General features: G+C 42.0%; 1 protein-coding gene across 1 annotated transcript; it reads left to right on the top strand.

Annotated features, from left to right (window-relative positions):
* Positions 1-300: 300 nt before the first annotated feature.
* Positions 301-23,903, top strand: LOC129694984 (cation channel sperm-associated auxiliary subunit epsilon-like; the record flags this gene model as incomplete). Its single annotated transcript, XM_055631722.1, has 8 exons — positions 301-373; positions 5,784-5,837; positions 6,641-6,674; positions 6,800-6,879; positions 8,594-8,693; positions 9,251-9,343; positions 14,189-14,343; positions 23,817-23,903. Coding segments are annotated over exons 5-8 (407 nt in total), but the record flags the coding sequence as incomplete, so codon positions are not given.
* Between the last annotated feature and the right edge of the window lie 360 nt (positions 23,904-24,263).

The following is a 24,263-nucleotide window of genomic DNA, read 5'->3' as shown; positions in this document are numbered from 1 at the left end:
AGTCTATCCTTGCTCTGACCTGGAATTATAAAACAGTGTTTATTTCATCGTATTTCTAATGGTAAAATAATTTATGATAATCAATGGCCATGGCCCCTGAAGCTGGATTTCCCTAACAGATCAGTTGAAGGTTGATGAGGAGCATTCATTTCCCATTCACTTTAATTAAACTGACTTTGGAATAAATATACAGCTAGTACTAAGTTACATTGAGAGGTAGCAGAAGAACTTCTTGGTATTTTCTTCTTGAAGCTTGTTTTAATAAATTGTGTGCATAATTTGTTGGTTTTTCAGCGAAGCAACAGCTGGGGTTTTATCTGTGGAATTCCAGGTCAATCAAATCGAATATACTTGTACATTTTCACCTAAGAGGGTAAGTTTTATGTAAACTTTTTATTTGTTATTTGATAATGTCCCTGGTTCTAACAATTACTGTCCTGCTTTCCTTCAAATCTGCCTTCATCACTCCTGTACTTAAAAACATACAAACATCTGCATCCATTCAAATTGGCACTCCATCTCCAATCTTCATTTCTTTGAAGGCTTTTAATATGAAAAGCCTAAACTTTTGCCATCTTACTTGAATTTCCTCGGTTGAATCCCTCCACTCAGGTTTTCCTGGACTTTGCCTTTAGAATTGTTATGCTACAGTGCTGATAACTATATTCTGCACTCTGCACCTTTCCCTTGCAGTTGACCTATTGCAGTTGAATTTGGCTTAGTTGTATAGCCTTTTCTTTGACTGGAAAAAGGACACTGAGGAAGTTTCCAGCCAACAGAAAATCCAGTGCCAGATAGGAATGAACTATCTGGAGTGCCAGATAGGAATGAACTTTACAGTGTGGCCCTAAATGAAAGGTTCAATTGATGTTTAAAGTCAGGCATCATTCTTGAAAATTTGAAAGGTTTTGTAGAGTGCAGAGTAGGATTAATTGGATAATGCTGAATACACCAGTACAGCAGATGTAATGAAGAAAATGTGTTCCTGCATTGTAAAATTCAATAATTCTGGCAAACTATAGAGGACTTTCTATATAGTGGGGTGGATTGGGACAAAAGGGAACAATTTGAAAATATGGCATTGTCGAGTTTCTGGCCAACATGATAGTGAGATGGAATTATTTTTTTCATTCACTTCCCCACTGTCCCCCTACACTGAACATGATCTGCCTCTCTTCTAATCCTTATTTAAGCTGACAGTTTCCTCACTCTTATTCTCTCCTTGAAAATAAAAGTATGGTTTGTAGCAAAGTATAAGAGGAGGAAGAATGCAGTAATACATTTTTAAACATTTATTACACAGGTAGCACATGTTTCAGTTGGCTGTCCGCCTTATAAAAACATATTTGTAGAAAGGTATGGTCTTTCTTTTAACTTTTTACCGTTTCGCACCAGCATTCTGCTTCACCTTAGTAAATCATCTGAGTCAATGGCTAGGTTGCCACCCCTGCTTGAATGTATTCCTGGAGATGCTGTAGTATGACCTCCCTTTTTTTTCTGTTCCCCATCATTGGTCACTTGCCTTCCTGTGCTGATTGGAAAACAAGAGGAAAACATTAGTGAAGATAAATGTGGGTACCTTACAGTCAGAGACAGGCAAATTTATAATGGGAAACAAGGAAATGGCAGACCAGTTAAACAAGTATTCTGGTTCTGTTTTCAATAAGGAAGACACAAACAATCTCCCAGAAATACCAGGGGACCGAGGATCTAGTGGGGGTGGGAATCCACATTACTCAGGAAATGGTGTTAGGTAAACTGTTGGGACTGAAGGCAGATAAATCCCCATGGCCTGGTGGTCTGCATCCCAGAGTACTCAAGGAGGTGGTCCCAGAAAACGTGAATGCATTGGTGACCATTTTCCAATGTTCTATAGATTCTGGATCAGTTCCTGTGGACTGGAGGGTAGCTAATGTAATCCCACTTTTTAAGGAAGGAGAGAGGGAGAAAAAGAGGAATTATAGACCAGTTAGCATTATGCCACTGTCCCACTTAGGAAACCTGAACGGAAACGTCTGGAGACTTTGCGCCCCACCCAAGGTTTCTGTGCGGTTCCCGGAGGTTTTTGTCAGTCCCCCTACCTGCTTCCACTACCTGCAACCTCCGGCAACCACCTGCAACCTCCGGGAACACAAGAGATTAATGTGCAAAATTAGAGCACATGGTATTGAGGGTAGGGTATTGACATGGATAGATAACTGGTTGGTAGACAGGAAGTAAAGAGTAGGAATTAACTGGTCTTTTTCAGAATGGCAGGCAGTGACTAGTGGGGTGCCGCAAGGCTCAGTGCTGGGAGCCCAGTTATTTACAATATATATTAATGATTTAGATGAGGGAATTATATGTAACATCTCTAAATTTGCGGAAGGCACAAAACTGGGTGACAGTGCGAGCTGCGAGGTGGATGCTATGGCAGATGCAGTATAATGTGGATGAGGTTATCCACTTTGGTGGCAAGAACAGGAAGGCAGATTATTATCTGAATGGTGTCAGATTAGGAAAAAGGGAGGTGCAACGAGACCTGGGCGTCGTTCTACATCAGTCACTGAAAGTAAGCATGCAGGTAGAGCAGACAGTGAAGAAAGCTAATAGCATGTTGGCCTTCATTGCAAGAGGATTTGAGTTTACGAGCAAGGAGGTCCTACTGCTTCTCTGCCACAGAAGGCAGTGGAGGCCAATTCACTGGATGTTTTCAAGTGAGAGTTAGATTTAGCTCTTAGGGCTAAAGGAATCAAGGGATAAGAGGAAAAAGCAGAAACGGGGTACTGATTTTGGATGATCAGCCATGATCATATTAAATGGCGGTGCTGGCTCGAAGAGCCGAATGGCCTACTCCTGCACCTCTTTTCTAGATTCAAGATTCAAGATTCAAGATTATTTAATTACCACACAGTCAAGCTGGTGGAATTCATATTCAGTACAGGATGTTACACAATAAGCTGATTCCCGTCAAACATAACATAAAACACAAACAACATACAGTATACAATACATGCACGAGGTGGCTTTGTGATATTATCATAGAGTGTTCAGAGTTCGAATTGCATATGGATAGAAACTGTTTTTAAATCGTGATGTTTTGGCAGGCAGTGAGCTGTAGCGCCTCCCTGAGGGCAGCAGGTGGAAGATGTGGTGAGCTGGGTGGGAGGGATCAGAAATTATTTTCTTCACCATTGACACGGACCATTTGAGGTTGAGTGATTCTATTGATGGGAGGGGTGTGCTGATGATTTTGGATGCTTTGTTGACAATGCGCTGTAGTTTATTACGGGAGTGAGTGTCTAAACTGCTGTACCAAACTGTTATTGATGAAGTGAGCATGCTTTAGATGATGGCTGTGTAAAATCGGATTAGGAGATGTTTCCTCACTCTGAACTTCTTGAGCTGATGGAGAAAGAAGAGTCTTTGGTTGGCTTTTTTATAAATGTGATCTGAATTGGTTATCCATTTGAGGTTATTGCTTATAGAAACATAGAAATTAGGTGCAGGAGTAGGCCATTCGGCCCTTCGAGCCTGCACCGCCATTCAATATGATCATGGCTGATCATCCAACTCAGTATCCCGTACCTGCCTTCTCTCCATACCCTCTGATCCCCTTAGCCACAAGGGCCACATCTAACTCCCTCTTAAATATAGCCAATGAACTGGCCTCAACTACCCTCTGTGGCAGAGAGTTCCAGAGATTCACCACTCTCTGTGTGAAAAAAGCTTTTCTCATCGCAGTTTTAAAGGATTTCCCCCTGTGAGTGCCAAGAAAGGATTTCACCCTGTTATGTGAGTGCCAAGAAATTTGAATGAGTCAGTGGTGGATATGGGTTCGCCGGAGATGAGTAGGGGGGTCTTGGGTTGTGCCTTACATCTGAGGTCGATGATAAGTTCATGGGTTTTTGATGTGTTGAGTAGGAGGTTATTGCCTGTGCACCAAGTGACTGCTTTGTGTGTTTGAGTGCGGTATTCTGTTTCTTTGTTGTTAGAGATCAGACCTATGATGGTTGTGTCATCTGTGTATTTGTATATTTTGACTGAACTATACTGGGATGTGAGTTGATTTGTATAGAGTGAGAATAACCAGGGTGACAAGACGCAGCCCTGAGGGGCTCCTGTACTGAGGTGCAGAGGGTGAGATGTGGTGTTGTGTATCTTCACCCTTTGTTGTCTGTTCCAAAGGAAGCTATGGATCCAGTGACAGATGCAGGGGTCAATGTTCATGTCCGTTAATTTATGGAAGAGTTTGACCGGGTTGATGGAGTTGAATGCAGAACTGAAGTCCATGAACAGGATGCGGGCGTAAATGTTGGCGGTTTCCAGGTGTTGCAGAGTGTGATGGATGGCCAGGTTGACTGTGTCTTCTACTGACCTGTTGGCTCTATATGCAAATTGATATGGGTCCATGTTGGAGGAAGTGCTGGTTTTAGGTGAGCGAGAATAATGCGCTCAAATTACTTCATGGCCACGGATGTAAGAGCAATCGGTCTGTAGTCATTGAGGCAGGATGTTGTGTTAGACTTGGGCACAGGAATGATGGTGGATTGTTTGAAGCACTGGGGCACTGAACATTGGCAGAGGGAGGTATTGAAGACATTGGTGAACACAGGGGCCAGTTCTATGTTTCTATGTAAACATTCATAAATTGTGAGGATTTTATGTTAAAACACCTCTATGATCAGGTTCATTTATGGAATGTGCTGCTCAGAATGGGCTTCAGATATATACACCCATTTAAATTTATAACCGCTATGATGGCTCTCTGATAAATTCCAAACACAGTGCTGGGCTACATCCACCCTTGCAATGGCTCTTAAACATGATTCCAATCTTCAACAATTCCAATATCTGTCCCCAGAAGATTATGGGTATTACCCCATCCCGATAACTCGATCTAAACCTTAAGATCCTTATCTATCTCCCTACTAACACTGCAGCACTACCCCACACCCAGACCACTCTCCTGCCTCAATGATGCAGGATCATCCTGTTTTGATCTTTTGCATTATTGAACTGTGAAGCGCAGCATAGTGGCGCAGTTGTAGAGTTGCTGCCTTACGGCACCAGAGACCCGGGTTCGATCCTGACAACGGGTGCGGTCTGTACAAAGTTTATACGTTCTTCCTGAGACCATGTGGGTTTTCTCCGGGTGCTCTTGTTTTCCTCCCACATTCCAAAGACATTCAGGTTTGTAGGTTAATTGGCCTCTGTAAATTTGTTCCCAAAGTGTAGTGTACGGGTGATCGTTGGTCAGCTTGGGCTTGATGGGCCAAAGGGCTTGTTCCCATGTTGCAACTGTAAACTGAACAGCAGTGGGCCTTTAAAAGAAACAGCTGCTGGACTGTGCTTTTTAAGCTACCAAATGGTCTTTAGGCTGATAGTTTTTTTAATATTTAAGTCATCAACACAGGAATTATTCTTTCAAGGTTAACATGTGTTAAATGTGTTTAGCAGTAAGTTAAGGGATGACAAGAAAAAGATGTGTGATACAGTGGATGTCAGGAGCAATTAAAGGAATGATGGTCCATGGCAAAATAAGACAACAATTGGATTATAAAAAATGAAAAATTAAGAAAATATAAGCAGAGAATGAGAAAGGAATAAAAAAGTCAAGAGAGTTTGTAGAGAGAGCAGTGATGCCTAAATCTGAAATAATATAATCATGATTACATTTTGTTAACTTCACTGATATACTCACTTTTTGTCAGATGGTCAGTTGATTCATATGATTTTTTTGTGCTATGTCTTTGTTTCAATTGCCCTTCATTAAATATTTAATATCTGCCCATTTACTTCAGACCCAGTTTAAGTGAATGTGCATTCAGAAATACGACAAGGGTCACAGTTCCTAGGTGAGAAGTAATATTTTGCCATGTCTGCTTAATTGTGTAATGCATCAGTGAAATTATATGAATTATTTTGTGGTTTGCTTGATACAACTCCTTTTTACATTTTTATCATTATTAGGGACATAGATTGCATTAATTGATCTTATTCAATTTGTTCATCTTCTAGTTAAAATAGACAATTTTCTTTTAAACACCATATGTAAATGTAATATGGACTTTTGGTGAAGAGATTCATTCCCATCCTTTACTTACCTTCAATACTCTCATCTATCCAATAGCATCTCCTCAATTTACCTGACTCTCATCTCAATCTTTAATTTTCATCTCGGCTTCCCCATTCCACAAAACGCGCTATCCATATTTACTCTCCTTCCCCTCCTTTACTTTATTTCTCTCTGACCATTATAATTGCCTCCTCTCACCTACTCTGCCTTAATTGCAAATTTTTACCCACCTTCTAAAGTGCTTAGTTGTGATTCCTACGAGTGATGATACTTGCTGTTTAAATGTGACTGCAATACCTACAAGAAGCCTTGAGTCTCTTTCCAATGCCCAGAGGTACCTGTGTCTTTGCAATAATCACTTCAGTTAAACATTCAGCAGATTTAAGGACTCGATTGTCTCAGAAATTATACCAGACCTTCCTGGCATATTCAGCTGTGTATCACAGGTGCCATGCTGCAATATGTTGTGTTCTTGGCACTCCTTTTAGTGAGGGTACAATGCCCACACATTAGAAAAATCTTGTTTTGTTTTCAAAATGTAAAAAATATTTCTGTATATTATATCAAGCTTTCTGTGATTAGGTCTGTTTTACAAGAGCCCTCAGAAAAAAATTTGGTGAGTTCTCCAAACTCTCTTAGTATGTTTGTTTTCATACAAAGCTAAAGTTAAATATTTTGCATTGTTTAAAAATTATTTAAATATATGTTAAATATTTTTTAAAAGGATTACTTTATTTCTAGGAATTTGTTTACAACCTAAAAAAATATGGTTGTCCTATTAGAGTTTATTATAAATCATCTTTCAAGCCACCTATATATTTGTAAGTATGCTGGCCACCAGGTAACAATATTAATTCAATTTTCCAGAACTTAAACCTCATCCCTTGGCGTTTGAAATGCTCATTTAAATACTTAAATGTTTGAGAGTATCTGACTCCACCATCTGTTCAGGCAGTACTAATGGATTGCAACCAACCGCTGGGTTTCTCTACCTACACTACACTATATATGTCCTTCATAATTTTTTATACTTCAAACAGGTCCGTCCTTAGCATTTTCCACTCCAAGAAAGTTAACCCATTCAATCTCTCCTCGTACAGTAGCTAAGATGCTTAATTCCAGGCAATCAAACTCCTCCCTACTGCAATCAAATCTATAATCAAACATGTCTCCATAAAATATGGTTCTGTAAGCACAACTCGATCAGGCTATTGACAAATTTAGACAACAGCCATTAGGTCTTCATGAGGAGGTGTGGCAAGGTTGACTGAGCTAGAGGTGACTTTATTACTCCTGAATTTGGTGTCAATGTGATCTGTGCAAGTTTACTCTCAGTTTAGTGGTTGCACAGTAGTTAGATCATTGGACTAGTCACTCAGCAGTCATGGAGTCATTGAACTAAACAGCACTGAAATAGACCCTTTGACCCAATCTGTACATACCAACTTGCTTAACCGAGCTAATCCTATTTGTTTGTGCCGTGCCCATATCCCTTCAAATCTAGTCTCAGGGTCTTTTTAATCTTGTAATTATACCTGCCTCTACCACTTCCTCTGGAAGCTCATTCCATGTATGCATCACCCCTTGTGTGAAAAACAAGAAAGAACCCCTCAAGACTCTTTTAAATATTTCCCCTCTTACCATAAACCTTTATTTTTAGACTCCGCTACCTTGGAAAAAATATTGTGGCTTTTCACCTTAACCATACTTGAGTTCAAATGAGCTATGAAAATCCGTTAACTTAAAATTATTTAAAATTGGAATGTGATAAATCAATCAATCCTACTAATTAGTCCCATGAAACTGCTGGATTGTTGTAAATATTCATCTGGTTCACTCAAGTCCTTCTGGGAAGAAAATCTACTTTCATTACCCAATTTGGTCTGTGTGTCTCTCAAGACCTGCAGCAAGATGTTTTTTTCTTCCACCCCTTGAAATGGTGCAGCAAGCCACTCAGTTGTATTATACCTGCTACTATGTTAAAACAGAACAGGTATAAAAAACAGATGAACCAGCAGGCATTGCCCGAGATACTAAAGTCAGACATAGCAAAAATCCAACTCAAAAGCATCTGGAGATTGTTGTCTAAATTAGGAGAACTGCCCACATACTAGTCAAGCCACAGCCTGACATAATGGTACAATGTCCTTTATCACTTTCCCTCTGCCAGCTGACAGTTTTTAGCCTATGCCCAAAGGACCTCTCTCTGCTGGTTCTCAGCTTCTACTTCAAACACTTCACTCTTTTACCTGAGGAACAGGATACAAAAGCATAAGATGCTAAGGGGCAATAGTTGGCCATCCAACCCCTTTAATCTGCTGCCTATTCAATGAAATCATAGCTGACATGCTTTTGGCATGGTGGAGGTTCAGATGAAGTATGAATATCAAAGTTTTGTGGTCTTTGATTGTAATTTCAATGTAATTAAAATTGGAGGTTTGATTATCCCTACTTGTTTTAATGAAGTACAACGTGAGCTTATACCGATAAAGTAATTATTTGTGAATGAGTAAATTGGTTTTTGTTTGATTATAGGTATCATGGTACGCTAATCGAAAGACCGATGAATACCAATTTCATCATGTGGGAAGAGAATGGTAGGACAGATTTCTATTATAATACGACAATGGAGCAGGTGAGTATGATGAATACCTTAGTTAATGAAAAATTGTGCCACAAGGCTTGTCTGTACTGCACAAGACGTTAGCATGTAAAGGGTGACAGCTTAGTGTTTGTGTGAAGGGGAAATTGTCGCAGAGGTAGGAGGGAATTAGTCACATATTCCCGATGGATATGTGAGAGAAGCATTGTTCCATTTGATGGAGTACAGTTGGGAATTGTGCTTTATCAAAGAAAGATGTTCCTCAAAAACAGGTGCAGATCAAAAGCAGGTGCAGAATGCTTGGAAATAAGTCACCAGTGCATTACTCAAAGATGCAATGAGCAGTGCCATGGAAGATAATGCTTTAAAGAAAAAGCATCTTGAAGAATTCAAATTATCATTTGACGAGATAAACAAGATAGTGCCTAGCTCCAAGGTATAAATATACCAATGCATAATACAATCAAACATTATTAATTTTCTCTGATATTTTATGTTTTATGGTGACCCCTTTTGATAATGAAGCCAAAGCAGGTAGTTACTCCCAAGAGGGCTTTCAGAAACTTACATAATATTTGACCTTTCTTTAGGCTGGTTGTCTGCGTGAAGCACAGACCTGGAACGAAATGTTAAAAACTTACAATGGTAATATAAAATTCAGAGACAAAGCCTGGGGTCCAGAGGTAAGTTCTGATTTCTATATAGTTAGAGTTGCTAAAACTCTAGGGAAGGTGAAGTTATCTAATTCGGAGGCATTAAGATTCAATGTTTAAAATTTTAAGTCTAATATTTGTTTTATGTACCAGTTGTCCTTCATTGTTGCACATAAGAAGCGAAGGTCAAATTTCATATCCATATCAAGTAAAGTGGCTGTCTCACTGCGGCGACCTAATCTGCGAGTTTAGAAGGGTCTGCCCTCGACGCAAACATGCAGCATGGTCGACACGTGGTCCTAGGAAATCTTATGAGGGAAATGGAATCCTCCTTCATGCTCGAGGGAAGTTCCCGCATTCTCGTGGCCTCAGCTAGGTCGCGGAAAATTTTTCAGGCGAGTGCCCTCAAGCTTGAAGATCGAAGACACTCTTCTGAATTCGCGAATTAGGTCGCTGAAGTGGGACAGCCCCTTAAGTTAGTGGCAGGCCAAAAGGAGAATTTGAGGAAGAGGGAGCAGTGGGTTGGGTAGGAGAGGAAATTAGGGATGACAGACTGATAGGAAGCATTGGATTATGCAAGGGGGTGAGCAGAGTGTTGCAGGGTAAGAAGGCCACGCAAATCGGGCCGGGTTGGCTAAAAGTGGGTCTGGTTAGCTCAATTGGCTAGAGCGCCGTGTTAATAATGCCACGGTCACAGGGTCGATTCCAGGACAGGCCACTGCTTTCCGGACTACGGGTGCTGTCTGTGCAGGGTGGCACAGTGGTGCAGCAGTGCCAGAGACCCGGGTTTGATCCTGACTACGGGTCCAGTCTGTATGGAGCTTGTACGTTCTCCCTGTGACCAGCGTTGGTTTTCTCCGAGATCTGTGGTTTCCTCCCACACTCCAAAGACATACAAATCTGTAGGTTAATTGATGGTACAAATGTAAACTGTCCCCAGTGTGAAGGATTGTGTTAATATACGGGGATTGTCGGTCGGTACGGACTTGGTGGGCTGAAGGGCCTGTTTCTGTGCTGTATCTCTAAACTAAACCAAATAAAGGGGAAGAACCACGAGAAAACATTGGTTCTGGCCAGGGACGCTACATTGCAAAGGGGAGAGCTGGAAAGAGAAGAAAAAAGTAAAAGGAGGGACAACAAAATGGGGAGGAATCAAACCATAAATTGTCTGGTGATGGCTTTTGGCTATTTTTTCTTCATTTGAATATGCATAATTATCTGGCCTGAGAAAAAAGAATAATAGAAAATAGTAGAACACTAGTCAAACCACTATTGGTGCACGGAGAAAATGTTAGCATTTCAGGCCTTTGCTGAAGACCAATTGCTCAGAACTAGAGAGACAGTGAAAACAAGGCATGGAGTGGCACAGGGAAAGATGGGGAGGAAAATGTAAGGGGGACAAGGATCTGGAGGAGTACAACAGCTGTTGAAATTTGTGATCTTTAATGTGTGAAAGAAAGGACAATTGCCATTTAGTGAAATACCAAATGCAGCAAAGGATTCAAGTGGGACTGCAGACTTGGAAAGCAATGGTAAATAATTAATTGGTACTAGACTAAGTGGGACCTGTTGGGTCCCAGTCACACGGGAAGCATGGTCCCCCAACGCAACCCATCCCCCAATGCAACAATGGGGGGGGGTGTTTGTGAGCGGGTGGGAGTTGTGGGGGGAGAGGGGTGTGGGCTGGGGGGAGTGATGGGGAAAACCCAGGGAAGAGCCATGGGGGGAGAGGGGGGTATCACGGGGGAGGGGGGAGGAGCCAGCGAGGGGGCCCAGAGGTGTAGTGGCTGGAATTGGTGGTGCGGTGGGGACTCACAGCGAGTGCTGGTCGCTGGTCGCTGGTCATTCTCTTCCACTGGGATCAGAGTCTCCGCTTTCCATTTGGCGACATATCCGACTCCGGGCTGGGTCTCCGACCCTGGGCTCGGCTGGGACAAGACAAGAGTCAAGAGTCAAGAGTCAAGAGTCAATTTAATTGTCATTTGGACCCCTAGAGGTCCAAACGAAATGCCGTTTCTGCAGCCATACATTACACACAAATAGACCCAGACACAACATAATTACATTTTACATAAACATCCATCACATAGCTGTGATGGAAGGCCAAAAAAAACTTATCTCTCCACTGCACTCTCCCCCCCCCCCGATGTCAGAGTCAAAGTCAAAGCCCCCGGCTGGCGATGGCGATTGTCCCGCGGCCATTGAAGCCACGCCGGGTGGTGCGAGGTCGCACACCGGGTCTTGGTGTTGGAGCCCCCGGTGTGCGCTCGTAAAGTCCCGCGGCCGTTCCAGCCGCGCGGGGCAATGGTGTTAGGCCCCGCTCCAGGAGCTCTTCGACCCCGCAACTCGGGCGGGAGAATTCGCCGTTGCAGGTGCCCCGAAAAGCGGTCTCTCTCCAGGGATCCGCGGGGCGGGCTCCCGGCGCCGCTGTCAGCGCAGCAGCAGCAGCAGCGGCCGCAGCAGCAGCCTCCGACTCAGCACGGCGCAGCACTCCGACTCTGCAGGCCGCAGCAGCAGCCTCAGACAACGGGCAGCAGCAGCAGCAGCGCTCCAGACTGCCAGGCCGCTGATGGCCAGCCGCGCCGCCTACCCGCTGGGCTGCTTGGGGCTGGGCTGCTACGGGTCGCTCCCTGGTTGGAAACTCGGCCATCCTCAGCCCTGTCCCGGGGAGTGACGGCGACGGTGAGTAGCACCTGAGTCCCCGGCTTCTTCCTGTTGGAGGCCGCTCCTCGTTGCGGCCTCAACGACAACGGAAACCCGACGAGAAAAAGGTCGGGTCTCCAGTGCAGGGAGAGATTTAAAAAGTTTAATGATCAAGGTGCTGATAAAAAAGAAGTTCCTGGATCCAGTGAAAAAGAATAACTTGTTCGCTCGTGTGTCAGACGACGTTCTGCCATCGCTTTGCCACAGCCAGTGCCACATCTGTGCCTCTGCGGAGATTGTCCACAGTGCATGCCTCTCAACCGCAAGTCAGAGGTGGGCCATTGTCTGTACCTCTTCACAGTTGCACTGGCAAGAATAACTGATAATATATTTCCAAGTCGGGATTGATTGTGACATGGAAAGGAATATAAGTGATGATGTTCCCAAGCACTGGCTGCCTTTGTTCTTCTTGATGTTACAAGTTTTGTGCGGTCTGAGTAATCTGAGTAACAGCACTGCATTTCTATTGATGGTACACACTGCAGCCACTGTCCATTGGTGGTGGAGAGGGTGAATGTTTAAGGTGGTGGATGAGATTCCCTCAAGCAAACTGCTTAATTCCAGGGCTGTCTTAACTGCATTATAGGCCCCCGGGCAAAGCAGTGCACTGGGGCCCCCACACTTCCAGATTCTCAATGCTGAATCAAATATGCTGTCATGCACTTGCGATGTTCTTCTCCGTTTTCATGTTCTACAATAAAATTCTACAATACCTAGATTAGCATGGGACCCCTATGCTTGTGGGGCCCCGGGCAACTGCCCATGCATTGTCGGCCCTGCTTAATTCTGTATGATGTTGAACTTCCTGAGTGTTATAGAAGCCGCACTTATCCAAGCTAGTGGAGGGTATTCCATCATGCTTCTAATACAGTATGTGCCTTCTAATAAGTGCCTTCTAAATGCCTCCAGGGTATCTAATCTCTGACCTACTCTTGTAGCCACGATAATTATTTGGTTAATGCAGTTGAGTGTCTAGTCATTGGTGAGTCCTAGGAATATGTTGATGGGAGACCTCAAACAGGTTCGTCCTCTGCCTTCTCCACTCCAGGGACACTAACCCAGTCTAGTGACACCCTAAGGACAACTGAATCAGGCTGTTGCTTAATTAGTTTGCATGACAGCTCTCCAAAGTCCTCTGATTTTCATGTTGGCAATGCCATTAATTGTCATGGGTAGGTGGTTAGACTCTTACTGGTTAAAGATGATCATGGCCTGGCACTTATGTGGCATGAATGCTACTTGCCAGTAATGCCCAAATGTTCCCTAAATGCTGCTGCTTTTAAGCATGAGCTGAGGAGTTACAAGGGATCATGAGCAAATATCCTCACCTCAGATTTTATAATAGAAACTCCTTAACTTAAACACAATTTGATTATTTTTTAACCAAATCTGTGGTGGCTTTCCCAGATAATTAAATCTCTGCAAACTTGTATCCACTGGTCATCCAGTGGTTACTAGAAATGTCCTTAAAAGGAAATCAAAAAACTGTAGATACTAATGATCTGAAATAGAACAGAAAATGCTGGAAGCAATCAGTTGATCAAGCAGCATCTGTAGAAACAGAAAATGAATTAATGTTTCAGGTCTATTACTAGCAACCTTGCTTTACAGCCATTCAGGTAAAGGAAAGTTCCCCTTATAGAACTCATAAATCACAACACAAAAATTTGAGATAATGTAAAATTTACTTTCACTATAATTATGTGGAAAAAAAGTAAATAAATAACCACAATATATTTTTTACAATGTGTGTCTCTTGATCCATTCACTGATAATACAGCTTCATGTTACAGACTATCATGACACAGATCAGGATTATGGAACACAATCCCCAGTAAGGGGTTACCTGTCCTCTTGTCAGAGCTGATGAGAAAAAAACACTGAAAGCCAATTGATTTTGGACTTGAACCATTAACTCTGCTTATCTTTCCACAGATGTCACCCGACCTGCTGGTTATTTCTAACTGTTTCTGTTTGTATCTCCGATTTTGGATCTGTATTGATTTGTCTTTGATAAAGTTGATGCTCTTAAACTGTCAAATGATATGCTAAGGATATATTCTCTGTTGGTGATATCACGACCTTCATTTTCCTAGCAAACGTCATGTTAGTAAAAAATCATTGTGTAACAGTAAGAGAATGGCGATTTAATTCATTTCATTTTGAATTAAGAACTATAGGTCTTGCTTTGACACTCCTGGATTGGTTAGAAATATGCATAGGCCGTATGAAATTATGAATATTTCAAGCAATGTGTTCATCACCTGGCCAACTGACCATACTGGCATTTATCTTTTCACTGTGAAAGTAGTGGATCCCAACTACAGGTTATTTAATGAATACTTTTTTGTATTAAAAATATTTGTAAGTTGAACTTTTAAGTTAAGTGCAGAAAATATGAAACAAGTAGCCACACTTTTGCCTCTGAAATAAACCATTTCAATTTAAAAGTAAATTCTTCTCTTTAACACAATTATAGAATATTTTCCCTGCAGCGCATTCACCCGATGATTTTAGTGATAATAATTATATTGAATCAATGCTAACTTTTTCCACTGCTTGTTTCACAATGGGAGTCTTGTGATGTCTACACCCTGCAGTTCACCCATAATAACACTAATAATCTAAAATATGAATTGTTATTTGCAATCTTGAAATGGCAAGTTATTGCTTATTGTTCATGTTCATAAACTGACCAAGGACAAAGGCTTCCTGAAATTAAAATAACAAAACATGCTGTTGATACTCACAGCATCTAAGGAGAGAAAGACCACATTTTCTAATTTCAAGTCTCTCTCTCTCTCTCTCTTTCTCTCTCTCTGAGTTATCCTGCTAGTTTCACTGTTCATATCCCTTCGTTATCACTTCTTCCACAGCCAATTGTGATCATTGTGGGCTCCACCTTACCTTGGTCCTTGGCTCTGATTTGTTCTGTACCATTTCATACCTTTAGTTTTGCTTTACCCTGACTCTCAGTCTGAAGAAGGGTCTCGACCCAAAACTGCACCTATTCCTGTTCTCCAGCAATGCTACCTGACCCTTTGAGTTACTCCAGTATTTTGTGTCTAACATTTCAAACTGATGACCTTTTTATCAAAACCTTTTCAACTGACGGACTCCTATTTACTTATGCCCAGTTAGTAAATGGGAACAATACAGATTGGTTCAGTGGTCATGTGAACTTGGAATAAACATATCTAAAACAAATGGAAGGAGTTGAAGTGGAACTAGAGTAGTTAAAACTTTACAGAAATAAAGTATCTACCAAGCTAATATTCAGAATAGGTGTCTTGACATGAGAAATAACCAACTGATGATCGCATACATTCTTACTAGTTTCAGTGGTTTTGAAATCAACTATTATTGCTGTAATTACTGGATACTTTAAGCACAAGAGTATAGCATAGAAACAGGCCCTTGAGCCCAACTTGTGTATGCCTCCCAGATACACTAGCTACGCTAGTCCTATGTGCTCTATTTTGACCCATATCCCTCAAGTTGGGATCCAGCAATTTCTATTATTTACTATTTTGAGCAAAATCATGAACATCTGTACAAACAACATAAATTATTTTACCACAGTGAACGATTTACTCCAGAGAAACTAAACTTTACTGTCCCTATCCAATCCCTTCATAAACACAGAGAAATACATCAGAAAATGCTAAATTACATCTAGGTTCCATGAAATAAATATGTAGGATGTAACTGTAGATAACCATATAACCATATAACAATTACAGCACGGAAACAGGCCATCTCGGCCCTACAAGTCCGTGCCGAACAACTTTTTTCCCCTAGTCCCACCTGCCTGCACTCATACCATAACCCTCCATTCCCTTCTCATCCATATGCCTATCCAATTTATTTTTAAATGATACCAATGAACCTGCCGACACCACTTCCACTGAAAGCTCATTCCACACCGCTACCACTCTCTGAGTAAATAAGTTCCCCCTCATGTTACCCCTAAACTTCTGTCCCTTAATTCTGAAGTCATGTCCTCTTGTTTGAATCTTCCCTATTCTCAAAGGGAAAAGCTTGTCCACATCAACTCTGTCTATCCCTCTCATCATTTTAAAGACCTCTATCAAGTCCCCCCTTAACCTTCTGCGCTCCAGAGAATAAAGACCTAACTTATTCAACCTATCTCTGTAACTTAGTTTTTGAAACCCAGACAACATTCTAGTAAATCTCCTCTGTACTCTCTCTATTTTGTTGACATCCTTCCTATAATTGGGCGACCAAAATTGTACACCATACTCCAGATTTGGTCTCACCAATGCCTTGTACAATTTTAACATTACTTCCCAGCTTCTATACTCAATGCTCTGATTTATAAAGGCTAGCATACCAAAAGCTTTCTTTACCACCCTATCTATATGAGATTCCACCTTCAAGGAACTATGCACGGTTATTCCCAGATCCCTCTGTTCAACTGTATTCTTCAATTCCCTACCATTTACCATGTATGTCCTATTTTGATTTGTCCTGCCAAGGTGTAGCACCTCACATTTATCAGCATTAAACTCCATCTGCCATCTTTCAGCCCATTTTTCCAAATGGCCTAAATCACTCTGTAGACTTTGGAAATCCTCTTAATTATCCACAACACCCCCTATCTTGGTATCATCTGCATACTTACTAATCCAATTTACCACCCCTTCATCCAGATCATTGATGTACATGACAAACAACAAAGGACCCAACACAGATCCCTGAGGCACCCCACTAGTCACCTGCCTCCAACCCGACAAACAGCCATCCACCATTACCCTCTGGCTTCTCCCATTCAGCCACTGTTGAATCCATCTTGCTATTCCGGCATTTATACCCAACAGTTTAACCTTTCCATTAATTTGCCCACCACTGAAGTCAAACTAACAGGTCTATAATTGCTAGGTTTACTCTTAGAACCCTTTTTAAACAATGGAACAACATGCGCAGTACGCCAATCCTCGGGGACTTTTCCCGTTTCTAATGACATTTGAAATATTTCTGTCATAGCCCCGGCTATTTCTACACTAACTTCCCTCAATGTCCTAGGGAATATCCTGTCAGGACCTGGAGACTTATCCACTTTTATATTTTTCAAAAATGTCAGTACTTCTTTTACTTTGACTCATAGTATCCATAGCTACTCTACTCGTTTCCCTTACCTCACATAATTCAATGTCCTTCTCCTTGGTGAATACCGAAGAAAAGAAATTGTTCAATATCTCCCCCGTCTCTTTTGGCTCTGCAGATAGCTTCCCACTCTGTCTCTCCAATGGACCAATTTTATCCCTCGTTATCCTTTTGCTATTAATATAGCTGTAGAAACCCTTTGGATTTACTTTCACCTTACTTGCCAAAGCAACCTCATATATTCTTTTAGCTTTTCTAATTTATTTCTTAAGATTCTTTTTACATTCCTTATACTCCTCAAGCACCTCATTTACTTCATGCTGCCTATAATTATTGTAGATCTCCCTCTTTTTCCGAACAAGATGTCCAATTTCCCTTGAAAACCAGGGCTCTTTCCAATTTTTACTGTTTCCTTACAACCGAACAGGAACATAAAGATTCTGTACTCTTAAAATGTCCCCTTTAAATGCCCTCCATTTCTCTTCTACGTCTTTCCCATAAAACAAAATGTCCCAGTTCACTCCTTTTAAATCCTCTCGCATCTCATCAAAGTTAGCCTTTCTCCAATCAAAAATCTCAACCCTAGGTCCAGTTCTGACCTTCTCCATAATTATATTGAAACTAGTGGTATTGTGATCACTGGACCCGAAGTGCTCCCCAACGCATACCTCCGCCACCTGTCCCGTCTCATTTCCTAACAGCACTGCCCCTCCTCTAGTAGGTACCTCTATGTATTGCTGCAAAAAACTATCCTGCACACATTTTACAAACTCCAAACCATCCAGCCCATTTACGGAATGTGTTTCCCAGTCTATGTGTGGAATGTTGAAATCTCCCACAATCACCACCTTGTGCTTACTACTAATATCTGCTATCTCCTTACATATTTGCACTTCCAATTCTCGTTCCCCACTCGGCGGTCTATAATACACCCCCATAAGTGTTGCTACACCTTTCCCACTTCTCAGTTCCACCCAATGCTGGTTTAAACCGAAGACAGACACAAAAAGCTGCAATAACTCAGCAGGACAGGTAGCATCTACGGAGAGAAGGAATGCGTGATGTTTCGGTTCGAGACCCTTCTTCAGATTAGTTAGGGGGAAAAGAAATGAGTGATATAGATGATGATGTGAAGAGATGAATAACAATGAATGAAAGATGTGCAAAAGAGTAATGATGTAAAGAAACAGGCTGTGTGTTGGATGAAAACGAGAAGATGATGGGACTTCGGTGGGGGAGGTATGGAGAGAGAGGGAATGCCGGGGTTACTTGAAGTTAGAGAAATTAATATTCATACCACTTCGTAAGCTGCCCAAGCAAAATATGAGATGCTGTTCCTCCAATTTGTGTTTAGCCTCACTCTGACAATGGAGGAGACCTAGGACAGAATTGTCAGTGTGGTAATGGCAAGGAGAATTAAAATATTTAGCAACCGGAAGATCAGGTAGATCCAGGCAATGTATAAGAGTCCACATCCTGAACAACAGATACAGTAGATGAGGTTGCAGGGGGTGCAAGTGAACCACTGCCTAACCTGAAAGAACTGTCGGGGTCCCTGGACAGAGTCGAGGGAGGAGGTACAGAGAACATGCAGGTGCTAGTTGAATCAAGGGTTAAAATCGGCATGTCGTAAAGGTAACGCTAAGTTTGTTATGGGAGATTTCAACATGCAGGTAGACTGGGAAAGTCAGGTTGATACTGGACCCCAATGAAGGGAGTTTGTGGAGTGCCTCCGTGATGGATTCTTAGAGCAGCTTATATTGGAGCCTACCAGGGAGAAGGCAACTCTGGATTTAGTGTTGTGTAATGAACCGGATTTGATAAGGGAAATTGAGATTAAGGTGCCATTAGGAGGTAGTGACCATAATATGATAAGTTTTAATCTACAATTTGAGAGGGAGATGGGTAAATCGGAGATGTCAGTATTAGTTGAACAAAGGGGACTATGGAACCATGAGGGAGGAGCTGGCCAAAGTTGATTGGAAAGATACTCTAGCAGGGATGACAGTGGAACAACGATGGCAGGTATTTCTAGAAATAATACAGAAGGTGCAGGATCAGTTCATTCCGAAGAGGAAGAAAAATTCCAAGGGTAGTAAGGGGCGACCGTGGCTGACAAGGGAAGTCAGGGATAGTATAAAAATAAAAGAGAAGAAGTAAAACATAGCAAAAATGAGCGGGAAGCCAGAGGATTGGGTAACGTTTAAAGAGCAACAGAAGATAACTAAAAAGGCAATACAGGTAGAAAAGATGAGGTACGAAGGTAAGCTCGCCAAGAATATAAAGGAGGATAGTAAAAGCTTCTTTAGGTATGTGAAGAGGAAAAAAAATAGTTAAGACCAAAGTTGACCCTTGAAGACTGAAAAGGGTGAATTTATTATGGGGAACACGGAAGTGGCAGATGAGTTGAGCAGGTACTTTGGATCTGTCTTCACTAAGGAGGACACAAACAATCTTCCTGATGTACTAGCCAGAGATCTGGGGTGACCGAGGAACTGAAGGAAATCCACATTAGGCAGGAAGTGGTGTTGGATAGACTGATGGGACTGAAGGCTGATAATTCCCCAGGGCCTGATGGTTTGCATCCCAAGGTACTTAAGGAAGTGGCTCTAGAAATTGTGGATGCATTGGTGATCATTTTCCAATGTTCTATAGATTCAGGATCAGTTCCTGTGGATTGGAGGGTAGCTAATGTTATCCTACTTTTTAAGTAGGGCGGGAGAGAGAACACAGAATTATTGACCAGTTAGCTTGACATCGGTGGTGGGGAAGATGCTGGAGTCAATCATAAAAGATGAAATAGAGGCACATTTGGATAGCAGTAACCGGATCTTCTGGATTTTTTTGAGGATGGTACTAGGAAAATGGACAAGGGAGAGCCAGTGGATGCAGTGTACCTGCACTTTCAGAAAGCATAAAAACATTAAAAAATAGGTGCAGGAGTAGGCCATTCAGCCCTTCGAGCCTGCACCGCCATTCAATATGATCATGGATGATCATCCAACTCAGTATCCTGTACCTGCCTTCTCTCCATACCCCCTGGTCCCTTTAGCCACAAGGGCCACATCTAACTCCCTCTTAAATATAGCCAATGAACTGGACTCAACTACCTTCTGCGGGAGAGAATTCCAGACATTCACCACTCTCTGTGTGAAAAACGTTTTCCTCATCTCGGTCCTAAAAGATTTCCCCCTTATCCTTAAACTGTGACCCCTTGTTCTGGACTTCCCCAACATCGGGAACAATCTTCCTGCATCTAGCCTGTCCAACCCCTTAAGAATTTTGTACGTTTCTATAAGATCCCCCCTCAATCTTCTAAATTCTAGCGATTACAAACCAAGTCTATCCAGTCTTTCTTCATATGAAAGTCCTGACATCCCATGAATCAGTCTGGTGAACCTTCTCTGTACTCCCTCTATGGCAAGAATGTCTTTCCTCAGATTTGGAGACCAAAACTGTACGCAATACTCCAGGTGTGGTCTCATCAAGACCCTGTACAACTGCAGTAGAACCTCCCTGCTCCTATACTCAAATCCTTTTGCTATGAATGCTAACATACCATTCGCCTTCTTCACTGCCTGCTGCACCTGCATGCCTACTTTTAATAACTGGTGTACCATGACACCCAGGTCTTGTTGCATCTCCCCCTTTCCTAATCGGCCACCATTTAGATAATAATCTACTTTCCTGTTTTTGCCACCAAAGTGGATAACCTCACATTTATCCACATTTGTTAAGGTCCCACATAGGAGATTAGTGGGCAAAATTAGGGCACATGGTATTGGGGGTAGAGTGCTGACATGGATAGAAAATTGGTTGGCAGACAGGAAACCGAGAATAGGGATTAAAGGGTCCCTTTCAGAATGACAGGCAGTGACTAGTGGGGTACTGCAAGGCTCGATGATGGGACAGCAGCTATTTACAATATATATTAATGATTTGGATGAAGGGATTAAAAGTAACATTAGCAAATTTGCAGATGACGGAAAGCTAGGAGGTAGTGTGAACTGTGAAGAAGATGCTATGAGGATGCAGGGTGACTTGCGCAGGTTGGGTGAGTGGGTATGCAGATGCAGTATAATGTGGATGAATGTGAGGTTATCCACTTTGGTGGCAAGAACAGAAAAGCAGATTATTATCTGAATGGTGTCAAGTTAGAAAAAGGGGAAGTACAATGTGACCTGGGTGTCTTTTTTCATCAGTCACTGAAATTAAGCATGCAGGTAGAGCAGGCAGTGAAGAAAGTGAATGGCATGTTGGCCTTCATAACAAGAGGAGTTGAGTATAGGAGCAAAGAGGACCTTCTGCAGTTGTACAGGGCCCTGGTGAGACCACACCTGGTGTATTGTGTGCAGTCTTCATCCCCAAATTTGAGGGATTCCCTCAATAGCACATTCCTGCTATTGAGGGTGTGCTGCATAGGTTCACAAGGTTAATACCTGGGATAGCGGGTCTGTCATATGCTGCTGGGCTTGTATTCTCTAGAATTTAGAAGGATGAGAAGGGATTTATTGAAACATTTAAGATTATTAAAGGGTTTGGACACGCTTGAGGCAGGAAACATGTTCCCGATGTTGGGGGAATCCAGAACCAGGGCCCACTGTTTAAGAATAAAGGGGTAAGCCATTTAGAACAGAGATGAGGAAACACTTTTTCACACAGAGAGTTGTGAGTCTGTGGAATTCTCTGCCTCAGATAGCGGTGGAGGCTGGTTCTCTGGATACTTTCAAGAGGGAGCTAGATAGGGCTCTTGAAGATAGCGGAATCTGGGGATATGGGGAGAAGGCAGGAACGGGGTACTGATTGTGGATGATCAGCCATGATCACATTGAATGGCGGTGCTGGCTTGAAGGGACGAATGGACTACTCCTGCACCTATTGTCTATTGTCCAAAGGTGTTGCATCTCCTGCGGTGGCAGGGAAAGGTACCAGGGAAGTGGATGGTTTGGGTGGGAAGGGATGAGTTAACCAGGGAGTTGCGCAGGGAACGGTCTCTTCAGAAGGCAGAAAGGGGTGGAAATGGGAAGGTGTAACTAGTGGTGGGATCTCTTTGGAGGTGGCGAAAATGTTGGTGGATTATATGTTGTATGCGACTCTGTCTCTGTTGGGACTAGGGGAGGGGAGAATTCCCCTACTCCCAATTTTTCCATCCACGCCCTTTCTCCCTCTCCCCCTAGGCACAACAGAGACAGAGTCCCCCTAGTCCTTCCCTTTCACCCCATCAGCCGTCGCATACAACACATAATCCTCGACATTTTCGCCACCTCCAACGGAATCGCACCACTAGTCACATCTTCCCATCTCCATCCCAAGCGTTACTCCAGGCTTTTGTGTCTATCTTCCATGAAATAAATCCAGCTTACATGAAATATATCTCAATTAATTGAATCAAGTGGAGATGATGCAGCAAATAAGAAATAGGAGCATAAATTAAGACTGTATGCCTAGGTCAACAGTACATAATTGCCAGAAGTTTTTGTTTATTTGAATTTAGGATGTGGATATCACTCACAAATTGCTGTAAATCTTAAAACAGAACAAAAATGGTCATTCAGCATCTGTGGAAAATGAAAAATGTTTAATGTTTCCAATCACAGATCCTTAAACTAAAACAAAAAATGAATGTTACTTTTCTTAGCTCTATGGAAGAACATTAAGCTGAAACATTAACATACTTTGTGCACTGATGCTGCCTGACCCATGAGCATTAACAGCATTTTCTATCTTTAATTTCAAATCTCCAACATTTGCATGACTTATATTTTGCTTGCTGAAAAGTATGTTATTTTCTGGTCACATTGATAAATCAAATACTCCAACTATGGTGTCACTGTCACCAGAGAGGAAAGATGGCTGATTAGGAAAAGGGGAGATGCAACGAGACCTGGGTGTCATGGTACACGAGTCATTGAAAGTAGGCATGCAGGTGCAGTAGGCAGTGAAGAAGGCGAATGGTATGTTGGCATTCATAGCAACAGAATTTGAGTATAGGAGCAGGGAGGCAATTGTTGTACGGGGTCTTGGTGAGACCACACTTGGAGTATTGCGTACAGTTTTGGTCTCCAAATCTGAGGAAAGACATTCTTGCCATAGAGAGGGAGTACAGAGGTTCACCAGACTGATTCCTGGGATGTCGGGACTTTCATATGAAGAAAGACTGGATAGACTTGACTTGGACTCGCTAGAATTTAGAAGATTGAAGGGGCATCTTATAGAAACGTACAAAATTCTTAAGATGTTGGACAGGCTAGGTGCAGGAAGATTGTTCCTGATGTTGGGGAAAACCAGGACAAGAGGTCACAGTTTAAGGATAAAGGGGAAATCCTTTAGGACCAAGATGATAAAAACATTTTCCACAGAGAGTGGTGAATCTCTGGAACCCTCTGCCACAGAATGTAGTTGAGGCCAGTGCATTGGCTATATTTAAGAGGGAGTTAGATGTGGCCCTTGTGGCTAAAGGGATCAGGGGGTATGGAGAGAAGGCAGGTACAGGATACTGAGTTGGATGATCAGCCATGATCATATTGAATGGTGGTGCAGGCTCGGAGGGCCGAATGGCCCACTCCTGCACCTATTTTCTATGTTTCTAAAATTGAGGTAGTTCTCAAAAAGGATTTTTATTTACTTTGCAGTTGCTTTTAATACGCTAAACATATATTTTTTGTTTCTGCAGTTTCTGTAAACTCACAACTCAATTTGCTGTAGAAACCTATGGAGTGTTGGTGAGGTATGGCATCAATAACAAAAGTGATAATCTACAGTAATTCTGTGCGCAATCAGTAGAAACTAAAAAGAGCATAAAATATGACACTTCTTAAAAGATTAATTTTACAGAGTTTAAAGTTTTCCTTGTAATAATATTGCAAGGATAAATTTGAATTTTGATGATAGCTTTGTATAATTTATGTGTCACTGTTTGCACTTTTGCCCATAGGAAATTTAGCAATGAACGTTACCAAATCCATCATGATCTAAACTTTTTTGACATTCTAGACTGAAGATGTAAAACAATCACGTAAAATATCCATATACTATTATACCTTCTAAATTAAAATTACATTTAACCCCAAATGTATATATATTTTAAAATGGGAACAACTGCTGGATGTTCAGATTTGCT

The sequence above is a fragment of the Leucoraja erinacea genome, unplaced genomic scaffold (genome assembly GCF_028641065.1).
Source record: "Leucoraja erinacea ecotype New England unplaced genomic scaffold, Leri_hhj_1 Leri_885S, whole genome shotgun sequence".
NCBI lineage: Eukaryota > Metazoa > Chordata > Chondrichthyes > Rajiformes > Rajidae > Leucoraja > Leucoraja erinaceus.
Note: the sequence above shows the minus strand (reverse complement) of the source record. Positions and strands in the feature narration are given on the sequence as shown.